General features: G+C 42.0%; 1 protein-coding gene across 2 annotated transcripts; it reads right to left on the reverse strand.

Moving 5' to 3' along the window:
* Positions 1–14,648: 14,648 nt before the first annotated feature.
* On the reverse strand, positions 14,649–16,777 carry LOC125030016. Of its 2 annotated transcripts, none has more exons than XM_047620235.1 (2): positions 16,091–16,777; positions 14,649–15,795 (listed from the first exon to the last, which is right to left on the reverse strand). In XM_047620235.1, the coding sequence occupies exon 2, from the start codon at positions 15,784–15,786 to the stop codon at positions 15,181–15,183; it is 606 nt and encodes a 201-aa protein (XP_047476191.1). In that variant the 5' UTR covers positions 15,787–15,795; positions 16,091–16,777; the 3' UTR covers positions 14,649–15,180. The 2 variants fall into 2 exon arrangements, with proteins under 2 accessions (XP_047476191.1, XP_047476190.1); XM_047620234.1 differs by having other exon boundaries at positions 16,087–16,777.
* Between the last annotated feature and the right edge of the window lie 6,986 nt (positions 16,778–23,763).

A 23,763-nucleotide genomic window follows, 5' to 3' on the forward strand; every position in this document is an offset into this window, starting at 1 on the left:
CAGCACTAAGCCTTACCAAGACTTGTATCCGTGTGAATTATCTGTGTTGCTTACGCTTCTCAATAAAAGAGGTTAAGCCAACCGTCCCTTTCACTACTCCTGTTAAACCATATGTTTAAGGCGTTCATATAGAGCCTTTACAACAGTCATAACCCAGAACAGAGTAATGCGAACAGCAACAAGGAGAAATGAGGAGGATCTACAATCAGAACTTCACATCAAATTCAAGGTGGAGCTAGCAATTACTAGACTCTGCGTCCTAGTAAGAGAAGTCTGAGACAAAATAGCGATCCTGGACGAAGAGCTGACAGCACGGAGAGTGAATCCCGGACTATGCTGCAGCCGTCTAGGAATTAATCAGTCCACTTGTTTAATAAGAGCTACGTGCATCTGTGAAAATAACTTTAATCTCAAATTAAATAACTAAATAACACGAAAGTTAAAAAAAAATAATAATAAAAAATAAACAAGTTTTCCTCATCTCTTCCCAAAACTTTAACTGATTTTTACTACAAGGTTTCCCAACTTCCCTATCCTGCTAAAAATAATAATAAAACAGATAAGTAAGTAAAAAAGAGAAAGAAGGGGAGAGAGAAGAAAGAGCAAGAGAGATGAAAATTGTGATGTGCAGAGGGGGGGGGATCACAGACACATGGGAGGGCGGGGGGAGGTATCTGGGGGAGATCAGAAGATAAAGAGAGAAAGACATGAAAATCCTGAGGGAGGGAGGGGGGGGGGGGTTGTAGAAGAATGAGCAAAAGATAAAAATAATGGTGGGTGGGCGGGGGTCACCGGCGCAAGAGCGAGAGTGAGAGAGAACAACTGAAATCCACTGACCTGTAGGCGCTATATGGCGTGCTGGAATTCCCTGTCTTCCCCCGTGAGACTTCGAGACGAACCGCCCACGACGGAGGAGCGCACCGGGTGAACCTCCTAGCTGCCGCTCAGTCAGGGTTGTGAGTGCGATTTTTTTGTGATATGCGGACTGATATCCTCACGCGATAAGCTTTATATTCGGAAATAAGATCGATAGGAGAAGCTAAGCCTTTGAGCCCGTGCCCATGAGGGGTTCCCGGCCTGTGTCGACTAATGTCGACTCGCTAACGTGTGTCAGCTGGTGCTGACTCGGCTGAGCTTAGTCCTTACCTGCCATGGTACCCAACCACAGAAGTAACCTCCAGGCGACAATTGCAAATTTTCGTGCCTGGGCAGGGCGTGAATCGCCGACCCCTCGGATGAGAGGTCGACATGTTACAACTGTACTAGTCTGGAAGCTCATATTCAGATGTTTGCTTCGAGATTTGCGAAAATCTAGCTTCGCCCAGGACGTCCATATGTGGCCCGGCCTGTGTCAGCTTTTTATGGCTGTCTCATTATGTTCTCTGACACTCGGTGCTTACCGTGGCGGTGGGATTGCCAGCAGGCGTTCCTGCCGCCGTGATGTAAGTATACTGCATAATCTCTTTACCAGCACGGCGGCTGTTGTGGGCGGTCCCTGTATCAGGCATTGTGTGTACTCACAATTCTGTAAGTAGTGTACCAGGGTGGCATTCGGCTCGCCACAACATGCAACACCTCTCTTCCCGTTTTATTGTCTCTATGATCTGCCATGCACAGTGGTAACCTAGTCTGATTCTGTGAAGAATGACTTCGGTACCTCTGTTGATTACTTCAGAGAGTGCCAGTGGGTTATAGCCTGTGGCGTCTGAGTACCATCTGGCCGAGGGGGAGGATCTCGTTTCCTCTCTGTGAAGCTGCAGGAGGAAGGCACGAGCGGCCACAGTGCACTTCTCCTTTAGGATTTTTGACTTGGTTGTATGGCCATGGGATTTGGGGGCATACCCCTGCCAATGTCGGCTAGTCTGTCAGCAAGCTCATTCCCTCTGATGCGAATGTGGCTGGGGACCCAGTTAATGATTATTGTTCTACCCTGAGCAAGAATTCTCTGTGCTATGGTAAGCACAGTGGTCAGGAGGTAGATGTTGTCTTTGGGTGAGCTGTGCTGAAGAGTCAGTGGCTGCTCTGGAGTCTGTATGTATGGCCACGTGTCCTTCCCTCAGGGACGTGTGGGCTAGGGTTCCCATGATTGCAACTGCCTCTGCCTGTAGCGAGATGTTGTCTGTTACTCTCATGGATTTTGTAGCATCCCTTGCTGCAAAGCCGGCGCCTGCAGTGTGGCTCAAGGGATCGGCTTCTGCCTTTAGACTAGGAGTGGGGTACTGACTCTTTTTCACTGACAGGCTGTCAAGGTTTGTGCCCACGGTGAGGCTTCGATAAAGTCAGAGTGGGGGGAGTCCATGAAGGTTTGCCTCCATGAGGAGGTCGAGGACCTTCGTCCACCTTGGGGAACCCAGAATGATCCTGGCAGCTTCATTTAGGAGTCTCTAGTTTGTCTTTCTATTTTTTATTTATGGCAATCAGAGCGTCAGAGGCACAGTCCACAATGGGCCGGACGGCATGTACATAGAATGCTGCTGGCTTCACCTTGCTTCGCGCTGCTGGCTTCACCTTGCTTCGCGCTGCTGGCTTCACTTCGCTTCACGCTGCTGACTTCCCCTTGCTGGCTTCATCTTGCTTTCAAATTCAAATTCAAACACTTTATTCCATTAATTACAATGGGTATTACATTTATAAATTTGTTGTTTACATTATGTAATAGGATCTATACATAGATATTATACAATGCTTGTTTAACTAGATTAGACAGATCATTAATATCACAGATAACTGAAATTTCGTACTTGGCTTGATGTTCAAACGCCTGATGTCATTGATATTTCAGTAGATGTTATTTTACTTTTGTTTTAAATGTTTTTTGATTGGAGATATTTCTAATATTTTCTGGTAGTTGGTTCCAGATCACCAGTCCTCGGATTTGCATATTTCTTGTCCCGGTTTCTGTATTCGATCTTTTGATATATAAGGAGTTATTTTACCTTGTAAGGACACTTGTTATGTTACCTGTTGTAATAGCCAATTTGGGTAATTTCCTTGTATTATTATATGGATCAGAATACACGTGTCATATTTGTATTTCTGTTGTACTTTTAGCCATTTTAGTTTGTTTATACGTGGTGTGATATCATATTTATTTACATTTCCCAGTGCTACTCTTGCCGCGAAATTCTGTAGTTTCTGTGTCCTTTGTATTTGTGTTTTGTTTGTGGAGCCTCAGATGTTTAGACAGTAATTAAGGATACTAAGTGCTAGTGTTTGTATAAGAGCAATTCTTGTTTCAGTGGGTATTTTATCTTTTATATGATTCAAGTATATCAGTGTGTCCATTACTTTTCTTTAGATGTGATCAATTTGTGTCTCGAATGTCATGTATCTGTCTACGTGTACCCCTAGGTTTTTTACTGTTGTGTTGGGTTTGATGTAGCAACCTTGGAAATCTATAACTGTATCTGTGGGTATTTTTGCTATGTTCTGACGGCTGCCTATGAAAATACATTGTGTTTTTTTGTGGATTTAGTTTCAGGCCATTCATATCGAAGTATTTTCTTGCTTCTGTTAGGGTCTATTTAGTCTTTTCCATCAATTAATTTAGATTGTTTACAGAGGCAGCGTGAAGGAATTGAGAGTCGTCGGTGTACTGAACAAGAAGACAATTTTTTTCAGTTGATGACAAAGCATGTATGAATATAGTAAATAAAATTGGGCCTAGGATGGAGCCTTGTGGAACACCGAACGAAACTGATTGCTTTGATGATACTTTTTCATGGATTTTGACTGATTGAGTTCTCGCGGACAGGTAAATTTTGAACCAAAAAATATCAATTTCGTGATTTGTTAGTTTGTTTACAAGTAATTCATGGCTGATACTGTCAAAGGCCTTCGATAAATCACATAGAGTGAGCACATTGATCTGGTTATTGTCTATATTATTATATATTTAATTGCGTGTTAGATATAAGGTTATTCGCTTCTAAAAATGTTGTTAATTGGTTTGCAACTATTTTCTCGAGAACTTTAGATATTACTGGTAGTATAGTGATGGGTCGATAATTATTGATTTCGTCTCTGTCACCGGATTTGAAAATCGGAGTTATGATGCCATGTTTCCAAAGTGATGGATAAACACCGGTGACTATAGATGTATTAATAATTACTGACAGGTAGTATGCAATTGCTGGTAAACTATTGTTTATGTAACGATGTGCAATTCCATCTGCTCCCACGGAATTTGTCATTTTTAAGTGTTTTATTGTTGGGATAATTGTTACTACTCTTACTGGTTGCGGTCTGAAGAAGTTTGTTGTAGTGGTCGTTTCATTTATGTTGTGTTGAGATGTGTTGTCAGTTCAAAAGTGCGTCTACCTACTTCTGCAAAGAAGTTATTAAAGTCTACTATATTATTTACGGAATTTTGGGAAGTGTCTGTGTTTTGTTTCTTCTTAGGCACTAATGTATTTACTAGTTTCCACGTTTCGGCAGAATCGCTTCTGCATTCATTGAACTTATTTTCAAAATAATTAGTTTTCGCCCAGCGGAGGAGTGTTTTCACATTCTTCTTCTTTTGTTTGTATTCAGCCTGAAGGGTGGTGTCAAATCTGTTTATCTTGAGAGCTTTGTGAGTATTATTTCTATCATTTATGGCCACTTAATGTTGTCATTTATCCAGAGGGCGGGAGGACGCCTAATTGTTTTTGTTTTAAGAGGAGCGCAGGCATCGAGGCCGTTCTTTATCACGTTTGTAAGAATATTAACTTGTTTGTCAACGTTGTCAGTTGTTAAGATCTCTGACAGTGACGAGTCTTTGGCTATAATATGTTGGCAGAATAACTGAGGATAGTAATGCGTTAGGTCGTGAGAGGTTTTATTGACTGGTTTTCGCTTTGGTTTTTCTATATTTCTATGCTCATGATCAGCAATGTGGCATGGGACAGCGTCTGCGTGTAGTGTAATATCGGGTCTGTTTGTTATTATAACATCTAATATGGATGAGGTGTTTTCTGTAATCCTTGTAGGTTTCTTTATAAGTTGTTTTAATTTGTTTTTGTTAATTATCCCATTTAATTTTGCATTTGGTTTATTTAGATGGTCATTTAAATCACCTAAGATGAGAATATTTTCTAGGTAGTCAAATGATTCTGTGGTGGCATGAGGGTGTCTGTAGAGTGTGCCGACGAGGAAGGAAGCATAAATGCTGCTTTGTACGGTTACCCAGATGTCCTCTACTGCCGTATGATTTACAGTTGCAGAAGAGATCTTATTTGATTTAAGGGTATCGCTTACATATATGCAGACTCTGCTTGACATTTCTTGGTTGAAGCCAAGTTTCACTAATACACAAAATATCAATATTTCTCTCCTTAATTATCAATTTAATTTCTTCGAAATGACCGAGGAGGGACTGTGCATTGATGTGTTCTATTCTGATGGTGTTTAGTGGTTTGATTTGCAACGTCAAACATTCTGCTCGCCTTTGTACTTGTTTCTATTTAGGAATACATTGTCGGGAAAGATGTCGGACTCTAAGAAAAGATCTGGGTTTATATCTTTGCCACTTATGGTGACTGTGAAGCTAGAGTAATAATTATGTGTCATTTTAGTTTTGAAAGCTTTGACATTGGAAATTTGGTTGAAATTGTTTTCCAGGAAGTCTTCAATATCGTCTTCATCTGTGTCTGGGTGGCAACTCGTGATATATAAGTACACTACCTGAGGACGGTCGGCACCTTGCAAGGGTTTTGGCGAGTGGCGTTCCTCCCTTGTTTTTCTTCTTTGTTTTCTAGAGTTGATTTGAACGAAACCTTCCTCATCTTGGTGGGGCTGCGGCTGTTCGTTTGTTTGTTTTTGTGTTTCCGGTCGTTCCGCGTAGTTGTTGATGATAAGCTGTGGTGTGTCGTCTCTTCCCACTGGCGATTTGGTGGGAGATGTTTTTGCTTGTTTTTCCGTTTATTGTTTCTACCGTAGCTTCTCCTAGGTGTGGCTTGTGCAGAGGCTTCCTTCCTCATACCAGTTGCGGACGTGTCAGCGTTGTTTTGGGAAAGACGCTTGCGTGGCTCCGGACGAGGGGTGGCTGGCGCGTCAGCAAGATCGTGAGTCTCTTGAATCGGGGTGGGTAGAGAGGGAGTGGGTAGTGGGGACGGAGTGTCGGGGGATGGTGGTGGTGGTGGGGGGAGCTAGGAGAGGCGTTGATCGTGGGTGCTGCCGTGGAGGGTGTAAGAGTGTGTATATTTTGTGATATAGAGGTAGATGTCGTTCTGCCTTGGGGAAGGGATGCGAAGGGGAAGGATTGGTAGGCGGATTGATCGTGGGCAGGGGTTGGGAGATCAGATATTGCGTGATTGGAGGGGGTCGAGGATGTTGTGACGAAAGCTTCCTTTCCGCATTCCTGCGGCTGAGAAGGCATCGCACCTTGGCGAATTAGACTGTTGATTGCAGATTGTTGTTCGGAGAACATTCCGATCAGCAAATTAATTTTACTTTCAATAATATCTTGATTGACAAAGGTGGGTTCGTGCTGTGTTTGTGTAATTTGGTGTTTTGTTTTTTGAAAGATTTTTACAAATGGTGTAGAGATTCCTGTTTTCTTTGGTGGTGGAGACCAGTCAGTGGCGGGAGTGTCTGCCGTTGTTGTAGCAAACACTATATTGTCCTTTTTTGAACACTGATCGATCATGGTATGCACTATGGAGTTTGTCATCCTTTTAATGTCTTTAGTTATATTTCTTGTCCTTCTTGAGTCTGGTATATGCAGAATGATATTGTAGGCGTTTTCGATCTCATCCGGACTGTACAGTTTCCTGATTTGATCACACAGAACCATCCGAGCCCATGCTTTTTCTGTTGCAATAAAGCATAGGATCGTGTTTAGCACTATGGTTATGCTGCCTACCTGATAGACGGCTTTTCTGTCTGCACTGTATTCACTGTTTCACTTATCTGGTTTGTTTCTTCGTTGTTCTCACTGTCATCACTGAAATTACTGGTTTCGCTGTGATTACTGATCGGGCTGCTGTGGTTGTCCGGGTTGCTGGGTCGCCCTTTGCCCTGGGCGGGGGGGGGGGGGGGGGCAGCCTTGACCCTGGCTGCCATGGGGGTGCCCATCGTCATGGGCGAGGGAGCAGCTTTGGCCCGCGCTGCCAAGGGCCCGTTTCCTAGGGCGGAGGTCCCATTACCCTGGGAAGGGGGCACGTAACCCTGGGCCGAGGTTCCCCTTTCACTCTGGGGATTAGAGCTCGGGCTAGCTGTCCGAGGAAGCACCGGGGAAGCTCCCTGGCTGGCCCCCTGTGACCCGGGGAGGGTCACAGATTTCCCTCTGACTCTGTGGGACCATGAGATGCCATGGTTTGCTGAGCTGTTAGGCGGCGGCGGAGAGGAGGCAAATACACGTCCGTTCACCACGGCGGCTAGACGCTGCTGACTTCATCTTGCTGGATTCGCCTTGCTTCACGCTGCTGACTTCACCTTGCTGCCTTCACCTTGCTTCACGCTGCTGACTTCACCTTGCTGCCTTCACTTTGCTTCACGCTGCTGACTTCATCTTGCTGGATTCGCCTTGCTTCACGCTGCTGACTTCACCTTGCTGCCTTCACCTTGCTTCACGCTGCTGACTTCACCTTGCTGCCTTCACTTTGCTTCACGCTCCTGACTTCATCTCTGCTGGATTCCCTTGCGCATTCACGCTGCTGACTTAATCTTGCTGGATTCGCCTTGCTTCACGCTCCTGACTTCATCTTGCTGGATTCGCCTTGCTTCACGCTGCTGACTTCACATTGGCTTGCCTTCAACCTTGCTTCACGCTGCTGACTTCACTTGCTGCCTTCTCCTTGCTTCACGCTGCTGACTTTCATCTTGCCTGGATTCGCCTTGCTTCACGCTGCTGACATCCACCTTGCTGCCTTCACCTTGCTCACGCTGCTGACTTAATCTTGCTGGATTCGCCTTGCTTCACGCTCCTGACTTCATCTTGCTGGATTCGCCTTGCTTCACGCTGCTGACTTCACCTTGCTGCCTTCACCTTGCTTCACGCTGCTGACTTCATCTTGCTGGATTCGCCTTGCTTCACGCTGCTGACTCATCCTTCCCTGCCTTCACCTTGCTTCACGCTGCTGACTTCACCTTGCTGCCTTCACCTTGCTTCACGCTGCTGACTTCACCTTGCTGGCTTCACCTTGCTTCACGCTGCTGACTTCACCTTGCTGCCTTCACCTTGCTTCACGCTGCTGACTTCACCTTGCTGGCTTCACCTTGCTTCACGCTGCTGACTTCACCTTGCTTCACGCTGCTGGCTTCACCTTGCTTCACGCTGCTGACTTCACCTTGCTGGCTTCACCTTGCTTCACGCTGTTCTCTTCACCTTGCTTCACGCTGCTGACTTAACCTTGCTTCACGCTGCTGACTTCACCTTGCTTCACGCTGCTGACTTCACCTTGCTTCACGCTGTTCTCTTCACCTTGCTTCACGCTGCTGACTTCACCTTGCTGAGTTTCGCCCGGGCTATGCCAATGAGGGGAGCCCGGCCTGTGTCGACTAATGTCGACTCGCTAACGTGTGTCAGCTGGTGCTGACTCGTCTTAGTCCTTACCCGCCGTGGTGCCCAGCCACAGCAGTAACCTCCAGGCGACAATTGCAACTTCTTGCGCCTGGGCGGGGCGCGAACCGCCGACCCCTCGGATGAGAGGCCGGAACTAGCCCGGAGGCTGATACTGCACTATCTGAGCTGTGGCCCTTGTCACTTATCACTGAGTGCGAAAGGAGGTCTGGGAACCATCATAGCCGTTTATGAACTGGCGCTGAACGTTCACCAGACATGAACAAATCCGTAAAAAACTAATTACCAGTTTCGCTAACGTAAGCTTTGACCGAAACCTCCGCCCAAGCTGCCAGCAGCTTCGTCCTGACGAGGTCTTCTCCAGATGGACAATCCGGAGCTTGACCTATTACGCCTTGGCAAGACCGGATGCAGCTCCAAGTCTTGCCCAGGGCATTAGGTAAGCTTTTTGTGTGTATATCTATTGATATACAAATATATATAAATATATGCATACATACATTTGTTTATGTGTATACATATATATATATATATATTATCAATATACATATTTACATATATATATATATATATGTAATATCAACATATGTATTTACATATATATGTAAATATATATACATATATTCCAAAGTAAGACTTTCAGGTATACCTATTCATCCCAGAGAATATATACTTACCTACATGTACAAGTATATACTTACAAATATATAAATGCGCCTGAACAACAAGGGAAAGAACAGTGTGTTCCAACATTATTCCACATACCTGTGTGTTGCTTACGCACCTGCACGTGAGAGCGAAAATTGTAACGGTCAAACTTGAGAAAAAGTAATAATAATTCTAATGTGTTCTTGGGCACACGGTCCAACATTTCGTTAATGTTTTTGCTAAAACATTGCCCCGACTAGAAACATCCTTAACAATACTAAAAACAAAAATGGATAATAGAAAAATAAGACAAACTGAATGTGTTGAAGAATATCAAACAGCGAAATATTTAGTGAGTCTACTGAGAACATGAGTGGGATAACAGGTTCGCCTAAAGGCAGCTTGCTTAAAAGGAGGGAAGGGGGTTAAAAACAAAAATATTTTAAGTATGAAACGCTTTGAAAAGACTACTGAATTATATGGATAATAAAATAAGTGGCACAATTTGTTCTTGTATTTATTGTTTTAGGAATTACAAGACAACTTGTTCTCGCTTGTCTTACATCTGCGCGCCTCACACCCCACTACCCCGAAACGTGACTCACACATGTTCTCTCTTGTTCTCTTCTTTTCAACCAGAATACCCTACTACGTTTTTCGTCCGTTTCCTTAGAGCTGACGAAACTACTTCGGCACGTACACGCGACCATTTTCATCAGCAACAGCTCTTGAAGCCGCACTCGAAAGTCTGCTCGTTCCGTGTGCACCCACGGCACGCGCCGACAAGCCCTTGGCCCAAGGGCACCATTTCAGTGAGCAAACATGGCAGGCACTACTTAAGTACGCATGGTCCTCGCAGAAGCATTGCCTTCTGTTTTGCAAATGTGTCGAGGAACGAAAGAACAGCTAGATATGGGTGTGCTCCTGGTTTGCAACAAATGAAAGGAAGGGTTTATCAGCATTTTTTTGTTGCTTTCAAACTCATCCTCATTAATATTAACAATGATAACTGCAGGATTACATATTGCATTACTAATTTTTACTCCCACGTTTATAGACCAGCCACACACTGAGAGGAACTAAAACCAGAAGGGAAACATACAGCAACACATTCTTCAGGCTGTCGTCCCCTGCTCCTTCCCTTCTTTCTTTCCTGCTTTTAGTCTCGCCCTCGATCTCCATCCACACAACAGCATCCTTGGTGATGCCATATTCACTCAGCATCTTCTCGTCCTTCATATCTCCGCTGCCCGCCTTCAGCTGCTGCTTCCTCGCCTCCACACCCGCTACGCGTGCCACTTCGTGCTTGATCTGTATCACAGGCACCGCTTCATCCGCCACTACCCTGATAACCTTTCCATTTGGCTGGACAACGTTAATGTAAAACCCAGTCAAAGCTTGCAACACCATGACATTTTTTACATCCACACAGTCTTCGTCCCTGATGCCGTAGCTGGAGACCGTTGCTTTGCTGTTCCATAAACGCTCCCCGTTAAATACGAGTGCCCGATAGTCACTTAGGGGTATGCCTTCTAACATTATCTTCACCCTGAGCGTGTGGATTGTGTCCGTCGGTTGTGCTTCAACAGAACTCATTGTCCCGTCTGTGTCTCGCACGTGGATGATCATGGCCGAGATCTGTAAGGAGAGGTCGAGGAAGAAGAGAGTTTTGTATTGTTTCTGCTTCATATCTATCTAAATATTTGCATTATAAATATATATTTATACTATATTGCATAATGTTAATGATTTCAGGTGTGACCCTTGTCATATATACTGTCACTGAGTGAGAAAGGTGGTCTGGGGCCCAACGTGACCGTTTATGAAGTTGCACTGACCGTTCACCAGACATAAAAAAAACTAAGAAATAACTCATTGTCAGTTGCACTAGCAACAAAAGCTTTGACCGAAACCTTGGCCTTTTATACTCTGGTAAGACCGGTTGCAGTCTTACCCACGACAATGTGTGTTTTTGTTTACATATATACTCATATACAAATACATATAGTTATATATACATATCCAGGTCACACGCCAATATGACCATGACCCAAGGGCATCATTTCGTTGAGCAAACATGGCTAACATTTTTGGAGGAAGTATGGTTCTTCTCGCAGAATTCTTGACTACTAATTCGCAAATATGTGTCGAAAACTAAAGAACAGGCAAATGTGGGTGTGCTCCTGCTTAACAAGTAATGAAAAGAGTGTTTATGCTTTCAAACTCGTGCTAAAATACAAAATTAAATTTCAAAGAGCTAATCTATCTGAAAATACATTTAGAATGTAAAACTAATAGTAAAATGCAAAAATAATTTTAAAAACACGATAGACATATGTCTTGAATGATGCCTGCCCAATAAATTTTGTCCAAACAATGCTGACAGTGTGCTGAGAACTAGCCTTTGGACATGGGAATCCGTGTGCATTCAAGGAGACTATGCACACCCAGGCATTGTTGGTGATAAAGCACTCACGTGACCACTCCTTATCAGAACCAAAGTCTGTATAAGTAAAGATCTTATATAGACCTTGATCAGAGCTGCCAGTCCATATCCCACGTGAACACCTGTTCAGCTCATTCAGGGGTAAAAGCGGGAAAATACATAAGCATTCAAAATTGTGATCAGTGTGCAGCCTGTGCAATTACAAAGATCAAAATTATGTTCAAGATTGCACACTTAGATACGTGTTAGCTGAGTGGGATTAATTTTCGTTGTGTGCTTGAGAGCAATCATTTGCGATAACGGAATGCATAATAACAGTAGGCTTAATATATATGAATGTAAATATATATCTATATATAAAACATTTATAATGTAGATGCATATATATACAGAGCACATTTTCCAGTCATTCGCATTAGTACTTTGTAAGCCATCCACAAACTGAGTGGAACTAACACGAGAAGGGAAACAAACAGCAACACATTCTTCAGGCTGTCGTCCCCTGCTCCTTCCCTTTCTTTTCTTTTCTCTTTCCTGCTTTTAGTCTCGCCCTCGATCTCCATCCACACAACAGCATCCTTAGTGATGCCATAGTCTCTCAGCATCTTCTCGTCCTTCATATCTTCGCTGCCCGCCTTCAGCTGCTGCTTCCTCGCCTCCACACCCGCTATGCGTGCCACTTCTTGCTTGATCTGTATCACGGGCACCGCTTCGTCCGCCACTACCCTGATAACTTTCCTTTCCGGCTGGATAACGTTAACGTAAAATCCACACATGCCTTGGGGAATTAAAGCATATTCAATAACGTCACAGTCTCTGTCGCTGATGCCATAGCTGGAGATCGTTGCTTTGCTGTCCCACAAACGTTGGCGAGGAAATGCTATGAAGGCAGGGGGAAGCTGCCCAGTCCTTGCTAAATAAAAACCCCTTCCTAGAAGTAATATTTCCCATGACCTCCACCTGTTAGCTTAAGGAAACTTGCCACTAAAGGCACAGTATTGCACTTTGCATGTTTCTACCATGAGGTTCGTTCCCTACTATAAATGGTAGGAAATGTTTTTAGAATATGAATGGATTATAAACATATGACATGAGAAATGTAAGCTAATCATTGAAAATGGGCAAATTTGCAGAATTCAAATTTTAATATATTTCCTTAGCCTTCGGCATGCTTGTTTAGGACCAAAAAATCAACAATCTATATTTTTATTTTTCAAACAAGTAGCATATGTGCTGGATGGGGTCATGCATTGTCAAGCACTGGTGTCTTTTCATGAACTGTGAGGAATTTATGCATATATATACACACACACAATTAAGTAAGTATACACACAATAAATAAAAATAAATAAATAAATAAAATAAAATTTTGCTAAAAGCCATGACAATGCATGGCGTTATGTATTTTGTTTTTTTAACCATGTATTCAGATTAAGTTCAGTCGTTACTGATCATATCCTAAGAACTTGATTTCATAGGTGCTTATAGTTAATATATATACAAATATACATATACATATTCATATATATATAATTATATTTTAAATGTGCATTATACCTTTGACATTGGCGGTTCCTTAGAGTAAATGCCAAGAGAGTTTTTAACACTAGTAACATTACAAATCCCAACCGCATCTTCCCAAGGCTTCATCGCATGTTCCTCTACGGTCAAGTCCCCTTCATCCACTTGGACTAACTTTGAGCATTACTGAGCATATTCTAATAATCATGAGGATAAAAAGGGTTGTACTATCAATTATGACAAGGATAATGGCAATCAGATCTATGTCTATTATATTTACTACATATATCCATATCTACTATATATAAATATATATCAATCTGCATATATACATACATATATGTAAAATAATAATTCATATATAACTATATGTGTGTGCGTGTTTGGGTTTGTGATACTGCATAAGGATAAGTCCGATATGCGAAGCTGAGCTTCGCCCGGGCTATGCCAATGAGGGGAGCCCGGCCTGTGTCGACTAATGTCGACTCGCTAACGTGTGTCAGCTGGTGCTGACTCGTCTTAGTCCTTACCCGCCGTGGTGCCCAGCCACAGCAGTAACCTCCAGGCGACAATTGCAACTTCTTGCGCCTGGGCGGGGCGCGAACCGCCGACCCCTCGGATGAGAGGCCGGAACTAGCCCGGAGGCTGATACTGCACTATCTGAGCTGTGGCCCTTGTCACTTATCACTGAGTGCGAAAGGAGGTCTGGGAACCATCATAGCCGTTTATGAACTGGCGCTGAACGTTCACCAGACATGAACAAATCCGTAAAAAACTAATTACCAGTTTCGCTAACGTAAGCTTTGACCGAAACCTCCGCCCAAGCTGCCAGCAGCTTCGTCCTGACGAGGTCTTCTCCAGATGGACAATCCGGAGCTTGACCTATTACGCCCTGGCATGGCCGGATGCAGCTCCAAGTCTTGCCCAGGGCATTAGGTAAGCTTTTTGTGTGTATATCTATTGATATACAAATATATACAAATATATGCATACATACATTTGTTTATGTGTATACATATATATATATTATCAATATACATATTTACATATATATATGTAATATCAACATATGTATTTACATATATATGTAAATATATATACATATATTCCAAAGTAAGACTTTCAGGTATACCTATTCATCCCAGAGAATATATACTTACCTACACCTGCACGTGAGAGCGAAAATTGTAACGGTCAAACTTGAGAAAAAGTAATAATAATTCTAATGTGTTCTTGGGCACACGGTCCAACATTTCGTTAATGTTTTTGCTAAAACATTGCCCCGACTAGAAACATCCTTAACAATACTAAAAACAAAAATGGATAATAGAAAAATAAGACAAACTGAATGTGTTGAAGAATATCAAACAGCGAAATATTTAGTGGGTCTATTGAGAACATGAGTGGGATAACAGGTTCGCCTAAAGGCAGCTTGCTTAAAAGGAGGGAAGGGGGTTAAAAACAAAAATATTTTAAGTATGAAACGCTTTGAAAAGACTACTGAATTATATGGATAATAAAATAAGTGGCACAATTTGTTCTTGTATTTATTGTTTTAGGAATTACAAGACAACTTGTTCTCGCTTGTCTTACATCTGCGCGCCTCACACCCCACTACCCCGAAACGTGACTCACACATGTTCTCTCTTGTTCTCTTCTTTTCAACCAGAATACCCTACTACGTTTTTCGTCCGTTTCCTTAGAGCTGACGAAACTACTTCGGCACGTACACGCGACCATTTTCATCAGCAACAGCTCTTGAAGCCGCACTCGAAAGTCTGCTCGTTCCGTGTGCACCCACGGCACGCGCCGACAAGCCCTTGGCCCAAGGGCACCATTTCAGTGAGCAAACATGGCAGGCACTACTTAAGTACGCATGGTCCTCGCAGAAGCATTGCCTTCTGTTTTGCAAATGTGTCGAGGAACGAAAGAACAGCTAGATATGGGTGTGCTTCTGGTTTGCAACAAATGAAAGGAAGGGTTTATCAGCATTTCTTTGTTGCTTTCAAACTCATCCTCATTAATATTAACAATGATAACTGCAGGATTACATATTGCATTACTAATTTTTACTCCCACGTTTATAGACCAGCCACACACTGAGAGGAACTAAAACCAGAAGGGAAGCAAACAGCAACACATTCTTCAGGCTGTCGTCCCCTGCTCCTTCCCTTTCTTTTCTTTTATCTCTCCTGCTTTTAGTCTCGCCCTCGATCTCCATCCACACAACAGCATCCTCAGTGATGCCATAGTCTCTCAGCCTCTTCTCGTCCTTCATATCTTCGCTGCCCGCCTTCAGCTGCTGCTTCCTCGCCTCCACACCCGCTATGCGTGCCACTTCGTGCTTGATCTGTATCACGGGCACCGCTTCGTCCGCCACTACCCTGATAACCTCCCCTTCCGGCTGGACAACGTTAACGTAAAATCCAGTCATAGCTTGGGCCACATAAACATTTTTGACATCCACACAGTCTTCGTCCCTGATGCCGTAGCTGGAGACCGTTGCTTTGCTGTCCCATAAACGCTCCCCGTTAAAAACGAGTGCCCGATAGTCACTTAGGGGTATGCCTTCTAACATAATCTTCACCCTGAGCGTGTGGATTGTGTCCGTCGGTTGTGCTTCGACAGAACTCATTGTCCCGTCTGTGTCTCGCACGTGGATGATCATGGCCGAGATCTGTAAGGAGAGGTCTAGGAAGAAGAGTTTTTGTTTCTGCTTCATATCTATCTAGTTATATGCATTATAAATATATATTCCTACGGACAATAAATTCGCAACAAAAGTAATGAAAACTAAAATTAAAACAATCCCTAAGAATTACGTTAAAATGAAATCAAAACCAAAATAAGCAAAAACGACAGTGAAAATGAAAACTTACTTTAGAAAAAACGATATTAACTTCAAGAAAAGCTATGCAGTTTAAAAATAAACCAAAACCGAAACCACAAAACCAAATATAATTATTACCTACAAGTATCAGATCCAGGAAAAAACAAACGTCGATTTTTCGCGGCTAACGGGTGGGGGGAGGTCAGAGGTCACGGTAACCTCACTATATAGAGATTTACAAAAGAATATGGTAAAAACCTGCCCAAAGTGATAGATGCTAAATAACTACAAAATTATAAAACAATCAAAATTATAAAGCAATCAAAATGATTGGCATTTGTAAATAATACATAAAAGGATGTTTATAAGAGTGGTCATCCTCATCAAAATATCAATATATATTTAGAACTGAATAAAACAAGGAAATTGAGAGATAACCAAAACTAGGAATATCGACAAAGAACTGCATTTAAAAAGCAAAAAGTAACCAAACTAATGTCACACAAGAACCAAAGAAAACCTACCAAAACGGACAAACTAAAACAAACAAGAAAACACGTAAATCAAGGATAAGAATAAAAGGCTGGCGTCCGGCTGATGGCAGAATCCTGTGTCGGCCAAAGTATAGCCAGAAAGAAACAACTATCAGTATCTTTGCTTGTGGTCAAGGGGGAGCTGATCGCTTCTTTTTGTTCAAACCGGATTACAGTGCTAACTACCCTACCCGAGCAAGATATCAGATCATATACACACATATGTACATGTATATACTCATATGTATATTCATGTGTGTGTGTTGCTTACTCCCCTGCACGTGACAGTGGAACTAATAAATAAGTAAGCATTCTAATGTGCTCTTGGGCACACGATCCAACATTTCGTTAATGTTTTTCCCAAAACACTGCGTCGACAAGACACATCCTTAGCAATAAAACAATGAACAAATGGAAAATAGAAAACAAAATAAATGCTCTGTTTATTGAAGAATATCAATAGCAAAATATATAGAGACAATTTATCTAGAACATAAAATGAAAATACATGCTGAACTCAATGAGGATATGTAAAGCAGTTCCAGTTGCTTTCAGACTGAACAAAAGCATGAGTGGGTTGGCAGGTTCTCCTAATGGCATCTCGCGTCCACAAGACCATTTTCATCACCAACTGTGGCCGCCCGCAAAAGTCTGCTCGTTCTGGGCGCACACAGGTCACGCTTCAATATGACTATGGCCCAAAGGCATCCTTTCAGTGAGCAAACATGGCTTGCATTACTGGAGGAGGCATGGTCCTTCTCGCAGAATTCTTGACTACGTATTCACAAATATGTGTCAAGGAACGAAAGAACAGACAAATGTAGGTGTGCTCCTGCTTAACAAGAAATGAAAGGAGTGTTTGTTTATGTTTTCAAACTCGCGCTAAAATACAAAATTTAATTTCATACAGAGATAATCAGTCCCAAATACACTTAAAATGTCACGTATTTAATAAAACCTCAATGCGATAGACATAAGTCTTTAAAATGCATACACAAGAAATTTCGTCTCCGAACACTGCTGACCGTGCGCCGAGGACCAGCCCTTGGACATGGGAATTCTTGCGTGTCCAATGAGACCAGGCGTTTGTTGGTGATGAAATGCTTGCGTGATCACCCCTTATCAGAGCCAAGGTCTATATAAGTAAAGATCTTATGTAGTCCTTGATCAGAACTTCCATCCGCCGCCAATCCTGATCACACGCACAGGATTCAGCTCGTTCTGGGGTACAAGTGGGAAATTACGAAGCCATTCAAAACTGCCATTATGCCCAGTGCACAGCCTGTGCAATTACAAAGCTCAAAATTCTGTGTTCGATTGCACACTTAGATGAATGTTAGCAGATTGGGATTAACTTTTGTCGTGTGCTTAAGAGCAGTCATTTGCGATGGCAGAATGCATAATAAGAGTGTGTTAGATATACATGTGTGCATGTAAATATATATTTATACATAAAACATGTAATGTAGGTATATAAATATACAGAGAAACATATTCTTCAGTCATCTGCATTAGTATCAGCAATGATAAAAATGAAATTACATAACGCATTACTAATTTTTACTCCCACGTTTATAGACCAGCCACACACTGAGAGGAACTAACACCAGAAGGGAAGCAAACAGCAACACATTCTTCAGGCTGTCGTCCCCTGCTCCTTCCCTTTCTTTTCTTTTCTCTCTCCTGCTTTTAGTCTCGCCCTCGATCTCCATCCACACAACAGCATCCTCAGTGATGCCATAGTCTCTCAGCCTCTTCTCGTCCTTCATATCTTCACTGCCCGCCTTCAGCTGCTGCTTCCTCGCCTCCACACCCGCTATGCGTGCCACTTCGTGCTTGATCTGTATCACGGGCACCGCTTCGTCCGCCACTACCCTGATAACCTCCCCTTCCGGCTGGACAACGTTAACGTAAAATCCAGTCATAGCTTGGGCCACATAAACATTTTTGACATCCACACAGTCTTCGTCCCTGATGCCGTAGCTGGAGACCGTTGCTTTGCTGTCCCATAAACGCTCCCCGTTAAATACGAGTGCCCGATAGTCACTTAGGGGTATGCCTTCTAACATAATCTTCACCCTGAGCGTGTGGATTGTGTCCGTCGGTTGTGCTTCGACAGAACTCATTGTCCCGTCTGTGTCTCGCACGTGGATGATCATGGCCGAGATCTGTAAGGAGAGGTCTAGGAAGAAGAGTTTTTGTTTCTGCTTCATATCTATCTAGTTATATGCATTATAAATATATATTCCTACGGACAATAAATTCGCAACAAAAGTAATGAAAACTAAAATTAAAACAATCCCTAAGAATTACGTTAAAATGAAATCAAAACCAAAATAAGCAAAAACGACAGTGAAAATGAAAACTTACTTTAGAAAAAACGATATTAACTTCAAGAAAAGCTATGCAGTTTAAAAATAAACCAAAACCGAAACCACAAAACCAAATATAATTATTACCTACAAGTATCAGATCCAGGAAAAAACAAACGTCGATTTTTCGCGGCTAACGGGTGGGGGGAGGTCAGAGGTCACGGTAACCTCACTATATAGAGATTTACAAAAGAATATGGTAAAAACCTGCCCAAAGTGATAGATGCTAAATAACTACAAAATTATAAAACAATCAAAATTATAAAGCAATCAAAATGATTGGCATTTGTAAATAATACATAAAAGGATGTTTATAAGAGTGGTCATCCTCATCAAAATATCAATATATATTTAGAACTGAATAAAACAAGGAAATTGAGAGATAACCAAAACTAGGAATATCGACAAAGAACTGCATTTAAAAAGCAAAAAGTAACCAAACTAATGTCACACAAGAACCAAAGAAAACCTACCAAAACGGACAAACTAAAACAAACAAGAAAACACGTAAATCAAGGATAAGAATAAAAGGCTGGCGTCCGGCTGATGGCAGAATCCTGTGTCGGCCAAAGTATAGCCAGAAAGAAACAACTATCAGTATCTTTGCTTGTGGTCAAGGGGGAGCTGATCGCTTCTTTTTGTTCAAACCGGATTACAGTGCTAACTACCCTACCCGAGCAAGATATCAGATCATATACACACATATGTACATGTATATACTCATATGTATATTCATGTGTGTGTGTTGCTTACTCCCCTGCACGTGACAGTGGAACTAATAAATAAGTAAGCATTCTAATGTGCTCTTGGGCACACGATCCAACATTTCGTTAATGTTTTTCCCAAAACACTGCGTCGACAAGACACATCCTTAGCAATAAAACAATGAACAAATGGAAAATAGAAAACAAAATAAATGCTCTGTTTATTGAAGAATATCAATAGCAAAATATATAGAGACAATTTATCTAGAACATAAAATGAAAATACATGCTGAACTCAATGAGGATATGTAAAGCAGTTCCAGTTGCTTTCAGACTGAACAAAAGCATGAGTGGGTTGGCAGGTTCTCCTAATGGCATCTCGCGTCCACAAGACCATTTTCATCACCAACTGTGGCCGCCCGCAAAAGTCTGCTCGTTCTGGGCGCACACAGGTCACGCTTCAATATGACTATGGCCCAAAGGCATCCTTTCAGTGAGCAAACATGGCTTGCATTACTGGAGGAGGCATGGTCCTTCTCGCAGAATTCTTGACTACGTATTCACAAATATGTGTCAAGGAACGAAAGAACAGACAAATGTAGGTGTGCTCCTGCTTAACAAGAAATGAAAGGAGTGTTTGTTTATGTTTTCAAACTCGCGCTAAAATACAAAATTTAATTTCATACAGAGATAATCAGTCCCAAATACACTTAAAATGTCACGTATTTAATAAAACCTCAATGCGATAGACATAAGTCTTTAAAATGCATACACAAGAAATTTCGTCTCCGAACACTGCTGACCGTGCGCCGAGGACCAGCCCTTGGACATGGGAATTCTTGCGTGTCCAATGAGACCAGGCGTTTGTTGGTGATGAAATGCTTGCGTGATCACCCCTTATCAGAGCCAAGGTCTATATAAGTAAAGATCTTATGTAGTCCTTGATCAGAACTTCCATCCGCCGCCAATCCTGATCACACGCACAGGATTCAGCTCGTTCTGGGGTACAAGTGGGAAATTACGAAGCCATTCAAAACTGCCATTATGCCCAGTGCACAGCCTGTGCAATTACAAAGCTCAAAATTCTGTGTTCGATTGCACACTTAGATGAATGTTAGCAGATTGGGATTAACTTTTGTCGTGTGCTTAAGAGCAGTCATTTGCGATGGCAGAATGCATAATAAGAGTGTGTTAGATATACATGTGTGCATGTAAATATATATTTATACATAAAACATGTAATGTAGGTATATAAATATACAGAGAAACATATTCTTCAGTCATCTGCATTAGTATCAGCAATGATAAAAATGAAATTACATAACGCATTACTAATTTTTACTCCCACGTTTATAGACCAGCCACACACTGAGAGGAACTAACACCAGAAGGGAAGCAAACAGCAACACATTCTTCAGGCTGTCGTCCCCTGCTCCTTCCCTTTCTTTTCTTTTCTCTCTCCTGCTTTTAGTCTCGCCCTCGATCTCCATCCACACAACAGCATCCTCAGTGATGCCATAGTCTCTCAGCCTCTTCTCGTCCTTCATATCTTCACTGCCCGCCTTCAGCTGCTGCTTCCTCGCCTCCACACCCGCTATGCGTGCCACTTCGTGCTTGATCTGTATCACGGGCACCGCTTCGTCCGCCACTACCCTGATAACCTCCCCTTCCGGCTGGACAACGTTAACGTAAAATCCAGTCATAGCTTGGGCCACATAAACATTTTTGACATCCACACAGTCTTCGTCCCTGATGCCGTAGCTGGAGACCGTTGCTTTGCTGTCCCATAAACGCTCCCCGTTAAATACGAGTGCCCGATAGTCACTTAGGGGTATGCCTTCTAACATAATCTTCACCCTGAGCGTGTGGATTGTGTCCGTCGGTTGTGCTTCGACAGAACTCATTGTCCCGTCTGTGTCTCGCACGTGGATGATCATGGCCGAGATCTGTAAGGAGAGGTCTAGGAAGAAGAGTTTTTGTTTCTGCTTCATATCTATCTAGTTATATGCATTATAAATATATATTCCTACGGACAATAAATTCGCAACAAAAGTAATGAAAACTAAAATTAAAACAATCCCTAAGAATTACGTTAAAATGAAATCAAAACCAAAATAAGCAAAAACGACAGTGAAAATGAAAACTTACTTTAGAAAAAACGATATTAACTTCAAGAAAAGCTATGCAGTTTAAAAATAAACCAAAACCGAAACCACAAAACCAAATATAATTATTACCTACAAGTATCAGATCCAGGAAAAAACAAACGTCGATTTTTCGCGGCTAACGGGTGGGGGGAGGTCAGAGGTCACGGTAACCTCACTATATAGAGATTTACAAAAGAATATGGTAAAAACCTGCCCAAAGTGATAGATGCTAAATAACTACAAAATTATAAAACAATCAAAATTATAAAGCAATCAAAATGATTGGCATTTGTAAATAATACATAAAAGGATGTTTATAAGAGTGGTCATCCTCATCAAAATATCAATATATATTTAGAACTGAATAAAACAAGGAAATTGAGAGATAACCAAAACTAGGAATATCGACAAAGAACTGCATTTAAAAAGCAAAAAGTAACCAAACTAATGTCACACAAGAACCAAAGAAAACCTACCAAAACGGACAAACTAAAACAAACAAGAAAACACGTAAATCAAGGATAAGAATAAAAGGCTGGCGTCCGGCTGATGGCAGAATCCTGTGTCGGCCAAAGTATAGCCAGAAAGAAACAACTATCAGTATCTTTGCTTGTGGTCAAGGGGGAGCTGATCGCTTCTTTTTGTTCAAACCGGATTACAGTGCTAACTACCCTACCCGAGCAAGATATCAGATCATATACACACATATGTACATGTATATACTCATATGTATATTCATGTGTGTGTGTTGCTTACTCCCCTGCACGTGACAGTGGAACTAATAAATAAGTAAGCATTCTAATGTGCTCTTGGGCACACGATCCAACATTTCGTTAATGTTTTTCCCAAAACACTGCGTCGACAAGACACATCCTTAGCAATAAAACAATGAACAAATGGAAAATAGAAAACAAAATAAATGCTCTGTTTATTGAAGAATATCAATAGCAAAATATATAGAGACAATTTATCTAGAACATAAAATGAAAATACATGCTGAACTCAATGAGGATATGTAAAGCAGTTCCAGTTGCTTTCAGACTGAACAAAAGCATGAGTGGGTTGGCAGGTTCTCCTAATGGCATCTCGCGTCCACAAGACCATTTTCATCACCAACTGTGGCCGCCCGCAAAAGTCTGCTCGTTCTGGGCGCACACAGGTCACGCTTCAATATGACTATGGCCCAAAGGCATCCTTTCAGTGAGCAAACATGGCTTGCATTACTGGAGGAGGCATGGTCCTTCTCGCAGAATTCTTGACTACGTATTCACAAATATGTGTCAAGGAACGAAAGAACAGACAAATGTAGGTGTGCTCCTGCTTAACAAGAAATGAAAGGAGTGTTTGTTTATGTTTTCAAACTCGCGCTAAAATACAAAATTTAATTTCATACAGAGATAATCAGTCCCAAATACACTTAAAATGTCACGTATTTAATAAAACCTCAATGCGATAGACATAAGTCTTTAAAATGCATACACAAGAAATTTCGTCTCCGAACACTGCTGACCGTGCGCCGAGGACCAGCCCTTGGACATGGGAATTCTTGCGTGTCCAATGAGACCAGGCGTTTGTTGGTGATGAAATGCTTGCGTGATCACCCCTTATCAGAGCCAAGGTCTATATAAGTAAAGATCTTATGTAGTCCTTGATCAGAACTTCCATCCGCCGCCAATCCTGATCACACGCACAGGATTCAGCTCGTTCTGGGGTACAAGTGGGAAATTACGAAGCCATTCAAAACTGCCATTATGCCCAGTGCACAGCCTGTGCAATTACAAAGCTCAAAATTCTGTGTTCGATTGCACACTTAGATGAATGTTAGCAGATTGGGATTAACTTTTGTCGTGTGCTTAAGAGCAGTCATTTGCGATGGCAGAATGCATAATAAGAGTGTGTTAGATATACATGTGTGCATGTAAATATATATTTATACATAAAACATGTAATGTAGGTATATAAATATACAGAGAAACATATTCTTCAGTCATCTGCATTAGTATCAGCAATGATAAAAATGAAATTACATAACGCATTACTAATTTTTACTCCCACGTTT

This window comes from Penaeus chinensis, chromosome 10 (assembly GCF_019202785.1).
Source record: "Penaeus chinensis breed Huanghai No. 1 chromosome 10, ASM1920278v2, whole genome shotgun sequence".
NCBI lineage: Eukaryota > Metazoa > Arthropoda > Malacostraca > Decapoda > Penaeidae > Penaeus > Penaeus chinensis.

Bases quoted from the DNA above. Each gene is read 5' to 3' on its own strand.
- LOC125030016 (XM_047620235.1), bottom strand. From the start codon at position 15,786: ATGATCATCCACGTGCGAGACACAGACGGGACAATGAGTTCTGTCGAA.